The sequence below is a fragment of the Protomyctophum parallelum genome (assembly GCF_964188405.1).
Source record: "Protomyctophum parallelum genome assembly, chromosome: 20".
Classification (NCBI taxonomy): Eukaryota; Metazoa; Chordata; class Actinopteri; order Myctophiformes; family Myctophidae; genus Protomyctophum; species Protomyctophum parallelum.
Window position 1 is genome coordinate 4,705,303 of NC_139718.1, and position 13,754 is coordinate 4,719,056.

General features: G+C 42.7%; 1 protein-coding gene across 1 annotated transcript; it reads left to right on the forward strand.

Annotated features, from left to right (window-relative positions):
- Positions 1–11,000: 11,000 nt before the first annotated feature.
- LOC310878426 (ubiquitin-like-conjugating enzyme ATG3) lies at positions 11,001–12,108 on the forward strand (the record flags this gene model as incomplete). Its single annotated transcript, XM_083792758.1, has 2 exons — positions 11,001–11,171; positions 11,317–12,108. 2 exons carry the CDS (start codon positions 11,001–11,003, stop codon positions 12,106–12,108), a joined length of 963 nt encoding a protein of 320 aa, XP_083648884.1.
- Positions 12,109–13,754: the final 1,646 nt, after the last annotated feature.

Consider the following 13,754-nt stretch of genomic DNA (forward strand, 5'->3'; position numbering starts at 1 on the left):
CACGCACGCACACGCACGTGCGCGCGCACACACACACACACACACACACACACACACACTTCCTATGGACATAACTTATTACTTGCGCAAGCAGAGCGCGCAAGTAATGTTTTCGCCCGGTCACCTTCGTCGTGACAGCTGTTCCGCCATTCGACGTTTATGCAGAAAAACAACAAATCTGTGCCTGTGTTACTGGACCAAATGAACACAAATGACCATATCTCTTACGTCATCATTTAGAGCTAAGTCATACGTATACTATAAAAAATTAAATAGCAAATTGTGCCTGATCTGCTGGGACCAGAGTACGTGGTGTGTATGTGTATGACTAGCTCTTAATGATGACGTAAGAAATATGGTCATTTGTGGTCATTTGGTCCCAGCAAACCAGGCACAGATTTGCTGTTTTCTTGCATAAACATCAAATGGCGGAACAGCTGTCACGGTTTTTGGCGCAAAGTAACCACAGTATACCGCTAATCAATTTACAACTACACACTTTATAGAGTATAGAGTATATATGTATACGTATATAGTATATGCCTATATACTATATATATATATACTATATATATTACTTACGTCATCATTTAGAGCTAGTCATACATATACACACCACGTACTCTGGTCCCAGCAGATCAGGCACAATTTGCTATTTTATTTTTACTGATTATGTATATAGTATACGTATGACGTAAGAAATATGGTCATTTGGTCCCAGCAAACCAGGCACAGATTTGCTGTTTTCTTGCATAAACATCAAATGGCGGAACAGCTGTCACAGTTTTTGGCGCAAAGTAACCACAGTATACCGCTAATCAACTTACAACTACACACTTTATACAGTATAGAGTATAGAGTATATATGTACGTATATAGTATATGCCTATATACTATATATATACTATATATATTTCTTATGTCATCATTTAGAGCTAGTCATACGTATACTATATACATAATCAGTAAAAATAAAATAGCAAATTGTGCCTGATCTGCTGGGGCCAGAGTACGTGGTGTATATGTGTATGACTAGCTCTTAATGATGACGTAAGAAATATGGTCATTTGTGGTCATTTGGTCCCAGCAAACCAGGCACAGATTTGCTGTTTTCTTGCATAAACATCAAATATATCTACAACGATAAAACAGTATTTCTTATATAGATAGAAACTTGAATCATATTTAATAATACTAGATGTTTATATGTATAAAGTAGGTAGCAAATAGTTACATCTAAACATTAATCATTTCAAACGTTCCTTCACAGAGATACTGAGATTTGACAGTTTACAGCGGTCGGAAGAACTTGCGCGCTCTGCTTGCGCACTAGTTGGCCATTTATGGCCTACTAGTGTGCAACAAGCAAGTATGCACTCGACAGAGTGCAGTTCTAGTTAAAACTAGGACCTGAGTATAGGATAAAATGATAGTTTCTCTACTGACTACTGTGTTTGTCTTCTTCTGTATAGCCTTGCGTGAAGTGATCCTGATGTTGGGGGGGATGGGAAGGTGAGAAACCATGTTGCAGCATTCAGACCCTTGATCCCTTGGCCGATCAGTGGAAGACTGTATGGAGTCCTGGTCTGGTGGCTTCAGGTGAGAATTAAGTGCCTTCAGATCAACTGGAGTAGAAATCAAAACTACTCCAGTTTCACTTTCAGGGATGCTTCTCTGTTTTTCCCCTGAATTGAACTGTAGCAACATTAACACTGAAGCACCAAATGCAATGGTTGAATGTGTGATGGTTCATTTCTGAAGCTTTTCAAACTGTCACTCAATACTGGGGGCAGCGCTGGCCGAAGGGTTAGAGGAGCGCCCTTGTTGCCGAGAGGTTGCCGGTTCGATTCCCCGGATGGGCATGAAAGATCTGGGTGGGGAAGTGATTGGTCATCACTCACCCAACACCGCTGAAGTGCCCTTGAGCAAGGCACTGAACCCCCAACTGCTCCCCCTGGAGCTGCTTAGTGGCCAACAGTGGTTGTACTGGTCAGCTCCCAGGTTTGAATGTTTTCAGATGGCGACTGGTGGCCAATCGCATGCCCCACATGCTGCATGTGAGCACATGTGAGCACGAAATATGATGACGTGCGTGTGTGCGTGCGTGCGTGCGTGCATGGGACTGCAGAAATTCAGTCCCTGGATGGCAGCAGGTGTTCAGATCCTTGGAACATCATAAAGGCTTGACTTGTGAATGTTTAGCTGAATGAAGGATGAGGGATGGTATGTGTCATTGTTTAGCTGAATGAAGGATGAGGGATGGTATGTGTCATTGTTTATATGTGTTGCTCTGAGCTGAAGTCCTGCTTCCAAATGAACTCTGGGCAGTAATGGTTGTCATTTCTACAGCTAACAGAGCATGTGTAGACGGCCAGCATCCCCCAATCAATACTGGCCCCTGTGGAGTCTATACAGATAGACTGTTTAACAACTGGGGCATCACCTGGAACTCAAAGTTTCTCCTGGCACCACAGGTGCATGGTGGGATATCCTGATGGTAACAAGACTACTCGCCCCGTTTCTGTTTTCCTCCCAGAATTTTCCCCAGTGAGGGGTGGGAGAGGCTGGACAGCAGACGGCTGTACTTTGAATTTATTAACTATAAACTTTCATGACAGCCTAAGTACAAATATAATGTATGAAAAGCTACTACAGTGAAGTCTGTTTACAGAAGTTGCTGTAGGATATGTGGGGATTATCTGACGAGGTACCATTTGAGGGGGCAAAACCTTACATATACTAAATAATACTAAATTGTTTATAGGTTCAATATAAGTCAAATAATATAGCCTTTCCACAGGAGTATCTTTTTATATTCTTCCAAAAAGAATACAAACAGCCAATAGTATATTACAAAGTTATCCCCCTCACTGGGGAAAATTCCGGGAGGAAAAACAGGCAAGCACCGGGGCGAGTAGTCCAGTATTCATCCTGATGGGCGGGGATGTGCTGGGAGGAGATCCACAGAGGAGATCCCCCTCGGCATAAAAAACCCATTTTCGCCATGTTTTTAGGAATAAAATGTGATGTAAATCAGGCTATGAATGATATATCAACAATCCCTTCTGTAAATATCTGCAGGATATAGATATGAATAAAACTGGAAAGTTTTGTGTATGTATGTGCAACAGAACTGGCGATTATTTGTCCCAAGTATGAGGAAAAACTCATTTTGAGAAAACAGACTTTAAAGATTTGTATTTTTAAGTTGAATCAACTATTTTGAGACGCAGTATCTCATCTCTCACTCAACAACAATATCATATCATCATATGAACAAATAAATCTCATCAAAAACAACAATAACTGATTGCATACGGCCCATAATATCATCATGTCCATATGTCCATATATAGTGCAACACAATGTCATCAGTGAGTGATGTCATGTGAGTCTGATAAAATAGAAAATACAGTAACTACTATAGTTACTCATCCCTCTCCTGTCCTAACCATGCCTGCCCCATATGAAGGTCCCTCACTCATTTCCTGCTGATGTCGTGTCACTTTCTTAGCTGTGCTCAGCTTCTTCAGCCTTTTTTTTTGCAGTGGCGGTTGTGACGACCTGGGCTTTTTTTATTCTGACCCTATCCGTTTCCCTCATTGCACTGACACTAACATGAGTGCTCTGAAGCCACAACTTCTCCATAACATTTAGCATGGCAGAGGCCCTTCATTAAAAGTGGAGATGGCCATACTAGCTGCTGCCTCAACCATGCTCCCTGGTCGTATGTAATGACTCCAGGCCTCTCTCAACTTCTGCCACTGAAATTAAGTATGAATATGGCAAATCAGTCACTGTACATGATCAAGTTTCATTGATACAGTAAACTGTTTATTTTATTTTAGGGGCAGACACATAATATACAATAAGTAGGCCTATGTGTTTTGGAAAGGACATGGGACAATGACGTTGTTGTGCCTAATGTAGCCGGCATTGATAGGCTACATGACTATTTATTCAGTCTTATATTCATATCATCATATGATATATAAATGTATACCCCGGAGCAGACCAAGGCACAGTTGGAGGAATCACATCGACTCCCTGGCCTTGGAACGTCTCGGTGGAGCTGTTGCCCCCACGACCTGTGTACGGATAAGCGGTTGAAGGTGTGTGTGTGTGTGTGTGTGTGTGTGTGTGTGTGTGTGTGTGTGTGTGTGTGTGTGTGTGTGTGTGTGTGTGTGTGTGTGTGTGTGTGTGTGTGTGTGTGTGTGTGTGTGTGTGTGTGTGTGTGTGTGTGTGTGTGTGTGTGTGTGTGTGTGTGTGTGTGTGTGTGTGTGTGTGTGTGTGTGTGTGTGTGTGTGTGTGTGTGTGTGTGTGAAAAGTTGTCATTTGGGCCCAGGCCGTAGCGTAACGGTCTGGGCACCGGACTGGTGATCCAGTCGCAGTGTGCCGCGGGTTCGACTCCCGGACCCGACACGGCCTTTACTGCATGTCATCCCCCCATCTCTCTCCCGTTTCCTGTCAGCCTACTGTCTGTCCCTTCAAAAATCAATAAAAGGCGTAAGCCGCAAAAAAATATCTTAAAAAAAAAAAAAAAAAGTTGTCATTTGAAAACAGTGTCATTAAGCAGCAGGAGGACAGCTCAACCACTGAATATAGGCTTATATAATACGAAATTAAATGGCTATTGCATTGTATTGTGGTGGGTCATAATTTATACAATTACTTCTCATTATAAGCAGACAGACAGACAGACAGATTTCTCAATCTCAATCCTGTTTCCATACCTGCTACTCTTGCTGTGCTTCTGATAAGTCTTCACATGGAGTCCAGGGATGCCCAAAACCGTGCTCATTTTTCTGAGGGCTGCAAAACCCAGTCCCAACTCCTGAGCTAAAAGCACCATGTGCACGTTTATGTCAAATGCCACATCACTCCTCTTTTCATTGTGGATGCATAGACACTTTTTTGTATTTATCATCACTCGTGCACAAAGTGCACTTCAGGAGCAGAGAGCTGCAGAACCCCTGATTTACTGGATCAATACAGATTTGAAGCCCATTCCTTGCACAATTAGGACAAATAAAATCTGTAATCAACTCCTTCAAACGCGCGATGTGAATGACAAGCCACTGTGTGAACACAAACAGCCACCATTCTCGTCTATCACCTTCTCTCCAAGTGACAGCTTCTTTAGCCTTGCGCTTTGTAAGGGCAAGGGGATTTCACCCCTGTCTCATTCACAATGTTGATGTTTTCTTTTTCCTTTCTATATCTAAACAGACATAACTGTCGTGATCTTTTCTTGCCGAAAGACGTTCTCCTTTAAGCCTTTTGCATTTTTCTGCGATAGAGCTCCCTCCTTCCCGCGGCAGAGCAACTGAGCAGAGCACGTGATACATCTCAACGAATCACAGTACAAAGAAAATGACCTTATTTGGAACACACCATGAAGAGCTCGTATTTCAGACCTTTCCAATGATATATTACATGCGGGGAGACTGACTGCCGTCGCAGATATTTAGCGCTGCATAAAATACCAAGTTTTGGTAAAATGTAGGTGAAATCTACAGGCGCAGCATGACAAAGTATATTAAAATAAATACCTATATGTGTATTTTGAATGTTTATTTTGCATTAGTTTGAAAGAAGACATGTACATATAGGAAGCAAAATAGCAGAAAATCTCAAAATTGTAAAAGAAAAAGAAAAAAAAGGAAGGTTTTCACCTACCGTGTCTCGCCTTAAATCATTCACTGCACGATTGTCTTCTTTCGCCCCGTTCTCCCCTTGCCACGTCTTTTCGGAGAAAGCTCTTATTTTGAAGACCATTGTTATTTTGAATTAAAAGGTAATGTCCTGTATTTCCAGGGTTTCGATGTTGATGCCAGAAAAAGGGATAAAGAGGATACCATTGCCAATGACGAGAATTCACGCAGAAACCTGGAATGGAAGAAGTTTACGCAAATTTTGTGGAAAAACGCCCTACGTATTGCAACGAGAAAGGTGAATAGGGAAAAACAAGTTAACTAATAGCTATCACAATGAAACTTCTCCAGTTGATTACTTACATTAAGACTGAGCTTTTTTGTATTACAACTTTTCTGAAATGATATGTTTAAATATGCAAATGAGGCATTATATGCACTCATTTGCATATATTTCGGGACCATAAATCTGTAGATTGGATAAAGCCAGGTTCAAAATTATTGTTTCATTTTCTTGACATGTTAGAGACAAAGAAAATTACAGATGGGATTTTAGATATCTCTAATTATTACTCCATAAATAGAAAATACTGTCAACAGGCATAAAAAACCCATTTTTGCCATGTTTTTAGGAATAGAATGTGATGTAAATCAGGCTATGAATGATATCAACAATCCCTTCTGTAAATATCTGCAGGATATAGATATGAACTAGAACTGCACTCTGTCGAGTGCATACTTGCTTGTTGCACACTAGTAGGCCATAAATGGCCAACTAGTGCGCAAGCAGAGCGCGCAAGTCCTTTCGACCGCTGTAAACTGTCAAATCTCAGTATCTCTGTGAAGGAACGCTTGAAATGTATACTTTTTAGATGTAACTATTTGCTACCTACCTACTTTATGCATATAAACGCCTAGTATTATTAAGTATGATTCAAGTTTCTATCTATATAAGTTTGGGTGAAGAGCTAGTCATACATATACACACCACGTACTCTGGTCCCAGCAGATCAGGCACAACTATTTTATTTTTACTGATTATTGCGAACGCAGTGAGCCACTTACTATGACAGCAAGGGCTGAATGTCTGTGTGTCTGTCCCGCTGTTACACCACCCGCCCGCCACCAGAGGGCGCAGCTGTAGCACACACACACACACACAGGGCACAGCTGTAGCACACACACACACACACACACAGGGCGCAGCTGTAGCACACACACACACACAACCACACACACACGAGCTGCGTTCGCTTCACGCGTTTGCGCGTCTTACTTGTGTATATAGTATACGTATGACTAGCTCTAAATGATGACGTAAGAGATATGGTCATTTGTGGTCGTTTGGTCCCAGCAAAGCAGGCATATACTATATAGGCATATACTATATACGTATACATATATACTATATAGAGTGTGTAGTTGTAAGTTGATTAGCGGTATACTGTGGTTATTTTGCGCCAAAAACCGTGACAGCTGTCCCGCCATTTGATGTTTATGCAAGAAAACAGCAAATCTGTGCCTGGTTTGCTGGGACCAAACGACCACAAATGACCATATTTCTTACGTCATCATTAAGAGCTAGTCATACATATACACACCACGTACTCTGGTCCCAGCAGATCAGGCACAATTTGCTATTTTATTTTTACTGATTATGTATATAGTATACGTATGACTAGCTCTAAATGATGACGTAAGAAATATATATAGTATATATATACTGTAGTATATAGGCATATACTATATACGTATACATATATACTCTATACTGTATAAAGTGTGTAGTTGTAAGTTGATTAGCGGTATACTGTGGTTACTTTGCGCCAAAAACCGTGACAGCTGTCCCGCCATTTGATGTTTATGCAAGAAAACAGCAAATCTGTGCCTTGTTTGCTGGGACCAAATGACCACAAATGACCATATTTCTTACGTCATCATTAAGAGCTAGTCATACATATACACACCACGTACTCTGGTCCCAGCAGATCAGGCACAATTTGCTATTTTATTCTTACTGATTATGTATATAGTATACGTATGACTAGCTCTAAATGATGACGTAAGAAATATGGTCATTTTGTCCCAGCAAAACAGGCACAGATTTGATGTTTTTCTGCATAAACATCGAATGGCGGGACAGCTGTCACGGCGGAAGAGACCGGGCGAAAACATTACTTGCGTGCTCTGCTTGCGCAAGTAATAAAACTGGAAAGTTTGGTGTATGTATGTGCAACAGTCTAGAACTGGAGATTCTTTGTATGAGGAAAAACTCATTTTGAGAAAACGGACTTTAAAGATTTGTATTGTAAAATTCCAAAACCTTTTATTTGAATCAACTATTTTGATACGCAGTATCTCATCTCTCACTTGTCAACAACAATAACATAGCATCATAACAATAACATAGCATCATATCATCATATGAACAAATAAATCTCATCAAAAACAACAATAACTGATTGTATACGGCCCATAATATCATCATGTCCATATATAGTGCAACACAATGTCATCAGTGAGTGATTATAAAACTGATAAAATATAAAATACAGTAACTACTATAGTTTCCTCGTCATGAATCCACGGGTCCGCCTGCAGTCCTTCCTCTTACCACTAGGGCCCAGCGCTTCAACGTTGGAGTGCCTCACTGGTCCCTTGATGCCTGCCCCATATGAAGGTCCCTCACTCATTTCCTGCTGATGTCGTGTCACTTTCTTAGCTGTGCTCAGCTTCTTCCGCCTTTTTTTTGCAGTGGCGGTTGTGACGACCTGGGCTTTTTTTATTCTGACCCTATCCTTTTCCCTCATTGCACTGACACTAAGGCCCAATCCCAATTCCTTTTTTAACCATATACCCCTCAGCCCTTGCCCCTTCCCCTTGTCCCTACATAATGAGTGTCAAGGGGTAGGGAGATAAATCATCCCCCTAGGAATTGGAACGTCCCTAAATATTGAACGTCCCTTGTAGATATTGATATACAACCTGTTCTCAGAAAATAGCTGATCTGCAAGCTCACTACAGGCCAGTGGTCCCCAAACTTTGATGGCATTTCTGTCTCTAGGACCCCCAATTTATATTGTAAAATCAATGTTAATTAACTCTGAGAGTGTACAAACTATCATTTAGCCCATAACCCACTTTGGAAACTACTTTCCAGTTGATTTAAGCTGTAGAGATGGAACGTAACATTGCTGTGGTTATGATTAAATAAATATATTGTAATTTTGTCTCATGTTGGTAGCCCACCATGCAGAATGTAATTCAGCTAGATATAGCTCATTCTGACACCTGCTCAACAGTTGTACCTGATTAATTGATTATTGTATTAACAGTTTGTATAGCATGGGTACAGATATATATACAGGGTTAGAAAAAGGAAAAACAATTTACAGTATAGAAAGAAGGGGCTGTGGTCACTGTTCATTGTTTTTAATAACATTAAGAACAGAGTAATTTTCTATCAATGAAAATGCCATCGTGATTCATCTCCATCCAATGTACAGTCTGTACAGCAGCTTGCAGTCTGTTCCATAGCTCGTTTGCCTGGGGGAAAAAACACCATTGCTAATTAGTTATGTAAGTTTTGCAACTTGTGGGGATTAGCTTAACATTGGTCATGATAAAACCATAGCTATCACTGCAGCGAGTAGCCAACGTTATGCAGTGACAGCGTTATGAAGGTACAGTAGACTGATGCCTGCTAATAAGCTAGCTTGCATCCGAGTTCACCGGCGCACCGGCGATAAATAAAAAGGAATAAAAAGTAAGAATAAATAAAAAAGAATAATAAAGAATTTGCTAGAGATTGCGATATTTTTGGTGATGCAGATTGTTAATACATTCAAATAATATTGGTTATTATAATATTTTTCCATAATAAAGGACATAAAGGCTTCTTACCTCGTCCGCCTTTCAGCCCTCAGTGATGTTGCTCCGTTTGAAGTCCCGTCGAGATATCCCTTCAAACGAAGGGGATTCTACCCCTTGCCCTAGGCCCTACCCCTCCATCCAAAGACAGTGAACGCGCATAAGCAAGGGCAAGGGCTAAGGGCCAGGACGAAGGGGGGAATTGGGATTGAGCCTAACATGAGTGCTCTGAAGCCACAACTTCTCCATAACATTTAGCATGGCAGAGGCCCCTTTGTTAAAAGTGGAGATGGCCATACTAGCTGCTGCCTCAACCATGCTCCCTGGTCGTATGTAGTGACTCCAGGCCTCTCTCAACTTCTGCCACTGAAATTAAGTATGAATATGGCAAATCAGTCACTGTACATGATCAAGTTTCATTGATACAGTAAACTGTTTATTTTATTTTAGGGGCAGACACATAATATACAATAAGTAGGCCTATGTGTTTTGGAAAGGACATGGGACAATGACATTGTTGTGCCTAATGAGATTTATTTGTTCATTATTTGTTTCCAGGCAGCCAGGATGAATCGACGCAATCGCAATCCTATTGTCGCAGGCCTCATTGCAAAATGGTCACATGTGCTCTATCCATAAAGATAAATGCAGTTTTAAAACGTAAATCCCTGTTGGGACTGTAGACAGTGGCGTGCACAGATAGACACTAGGGGGTGCTAGAGCACCCTCTGCCCTTTTGGCAATGTGCTAAAAAAAAAAAAAAAAAACTTTTTTTCCTTAACCCATTCTGACCGGGCACCCATTTTGGTGTTGGCATCATTTTATGCTTTAGCTATTGAAAAATAGCAGATCTACAAGCTCATATCGCGCCACCGAGTGGCGCGATACGAGCTTGTAGGTCTGCTATTTTTGAAAAAAATCGAAGAACGACTGACATTTTTAGAATCTGATCTCAGGTCAGAATGGGTTTAATCAGACCAGCGTGTGTCCAGTGGAAACCTCGTATGAATCTGATCTCAGGTCAGAATGGGTTAATTTGTAGTGTGTGGACCATACGGTGACATTGATCAAATCTTGATAAAAAACGCTTCTACTATATTATTTAGGCCCCCACAATCTAAAGCTGTATTGAAATAGCAAAGGGGGTTGGCCAATAGAAAGACCATTCAACCTGAATTGTTTATTTTGAATTAAAAGGTAATGTCCTGTATTTTCCAGGAAACCGAAGAGAATGACGGGCCACTTAGGGTTAGCGTTAGAGTTAGGGTTTGGGTTTGGGTTAGGGTTAGGGAACCCAGCCCAAGGACCAGCCCAAGGCCCAGCCCAAGGACCAGCCCAAAGTCCATAACACGCACAATTGAGGATATACTGTGCCGGAGCGTTTTGGATCTAATGGATATGCGTGGCCAGACCTACGATGGTGCGTCTGTGTTGCAGGGGAAAATGTCTGGTGTATTTTCCAGGAAACCGAAGAGAATGACGGGCCACTTAGGGTTAGCGTTAGAGTTAGGGTTTGGGTTTGGGTTAGTGTTAGGGAACCCGGCCCAGCCCAAGGCCCAGCCCAAGGACCAGCCCAAGGACCAGCCCAAGGACCAGACCAAGGACCAGCCCAAGGCCCACCAAGAAGAAAGCGGCGTTGGGTTGGGCGTATTGACCAATATGTGGGCCTGTCTATTGGGCTTGGTGGGGCCTCTCTCATCAACCCTACCATGGCCATAGGCTATGTGGCTGCAGGTTTGGTATCTGCCATTTGTGGAGATATCGGGAAGTATGTGGGAAAGAGGGTTGACAGAAGGATAAGATAAGACTCTGCGTGGCCGAGTTCCTCACCCCGGTCCTCACGGAGTCCAGGTTCAAGGAGACGGGAGTGATCACCCCGGAGGAGTTTGTGGCGGCGGGAGATCATCTGGTTCACCACTGTCCCACGTGGAGGTGGGCGTCGGGAGAGGAGAGCGCCGTCAGGCAATATCTGCCTCCGGAGAAACAGTTTCTCCTGACGCGCAACGTTCCCTGTTACAAGCGCTGCACGCAGACGGAGTATTCGGGCGAGCTGGAGGCCATCGTAGGCGAGGACGACGGCGACGGAGGCTGGGTGGACACCTACTACCATGACGCAGGCGTGTTAGGAGTTACAGACGCCGTGCGGGAAATCTCACTGGACGAGGATAAGGACAACGTGAATACGAAGGTGAATTCGGGAGCGCGCGGAGGAGACAACGAGGACGAAGAGGAGGGAGAAGCGGCGGATATGGAAGAGTACGAAGAGAGCGGCCTATTGGAAGCCGACGAGGCGACCTTAAACACCACCAGCAAAACGACGGAGGAGGAGGAGGAGGAGGAGGAGGAGGAGGCCGGGAGCGAGGAGGAGGACGCCGTCCTCCAGACCAGAACGTACGACTTGTACATCACATACGACAAATACTACCAGACGCCTCGACTCTGGCTCTTTGGCTACGACGAGGACAGGCGGCCGCTGAGCGCAGAGCGGATGTACGAGGACCTCATCAGCGCATTAGACCAGTATGCTGAGCAGGGACAGTTCAACGCATGGAAACACGGGGTGAGTTTATTTCAAATAGAGTGAGAAAACATGAAGCCACTATTGAAATTTAGCATTTGTTTTGTCTTTCTCTACTTTATTCCATCTATTCCTTATTTAAATTGCCTTATATACAGTATATATATATACCTGCAAGAATACGTCGGCATCACAGACAACCCTTTAGGAAAATGGCATGACATGTGGTGTCATGCTTTGAGACAGGAGTGTTTGGACCCAAAACAGACTCATTTTAACAGCATGGCTGGGATTAATGACTGCTTTTGACCAGTACGGTCTGCTCACATCCAAGCAAGAGATGTTGTAATCATATGAATTAAAAAAAAAAAATCTGAGCCACGGCAGTTAACGGCAAAGGAATTAAACGCCCACATAGGAGAATAACACTTTGCAAAAAAAAAGAAAAGCTGAATAAAGATTAAATCCTATAAATAAAAATAAAAAATATGTCTGAGCCACGGCAGGAAACGGCAAAGGAATTATTCCCCCACATAGGAGAATAACACTTTGCAAAAAAAAAAGAGTGGTGGAAACTACCCCTTGCCCTAGGCCCTACCCCTCCATCCAAAGACAATTGAGATAACCCTTCCCCCTCACGTGAACGCGCATAAGCAAGGGCAAGGGCTAAGGGCCAGGACGAAGGGGGGAATTGGGATTGAGCCTAACATGAGTGCTCTGAAGCCACAACTTCTCCATACCATTTAGCATGGCAGAGGCCCCTTTGTTAAAAGTGGAGATGGCCATACTAGCTGCTGCCTCAACCATGCTCCCTGGTCGTATGTAGTGACTCCAGGCCTCTCTCAACTTCTGCCACTGAAATTAAGTATGAATATGGCAAATCAGTCACTGTACATGATCAAGTTTCATTGATACAGTAAACTGTTTATTTTATTTTAGGGGCAGACACATAATATACAATAAGTAGGCCTATGTGTTTTGGAAAGGACATGGGACAATGACATTGTTGTGCCTAATGAGATTTATTTGTTCATTATTTGTTTCCAGGCAGCCAGGATGAATCGACGCAATCGCAATCCTATTGTCGCAGGCCTCATTGCAAAATGGTCACATGTGCTCTATCCATAAAGATAAATGCAGTTTTAAAACGTAAATCCCTGTTGGGACTGTAGACAGTGGCGTGCACAGATAGACACTAGGGGTGCTAGAGCACCCTCTGCCCTTTTGGCAATGTGCTCAAAAAAAAAAAAAAAAAAACTTTTTTTCCTTAATTTGTAGTGTGTGGACCATACGGTGACATTGATCAAATCTTGATAAAAAACGCTTCTACTATATTATTTAGGCCCCCACAATCTAAAGCTGTATTGAAATAGCAAAGGGGGTTGGCCAATAGAAAGACCATTCAACCTGAATTGTTTATTTTGAATTAAAAGGTAATGTCCTGTATTTTCCAGGAAACCGAAGAGAATGACGGGCCACTTAGGGTTAGCGTTAGAGTTAGGGTTTGGGTTTGGGTTAGGGTTAGGGAACCCAGCCCAAGGACCAGCCCAAGGCCCAGCCCAAGGCCCAGCCCAAAGTCCATAACACGCACAATTGAGGATATACTGTGCCGGAGCGTTTTGGATCTAATGGATATGCGTGGCCAGACCTACGATGGTGCGTCTGTGTTGCAGGGGAAAATGTCTGGTGTATTTTCCAGGAAACCGAAGAGA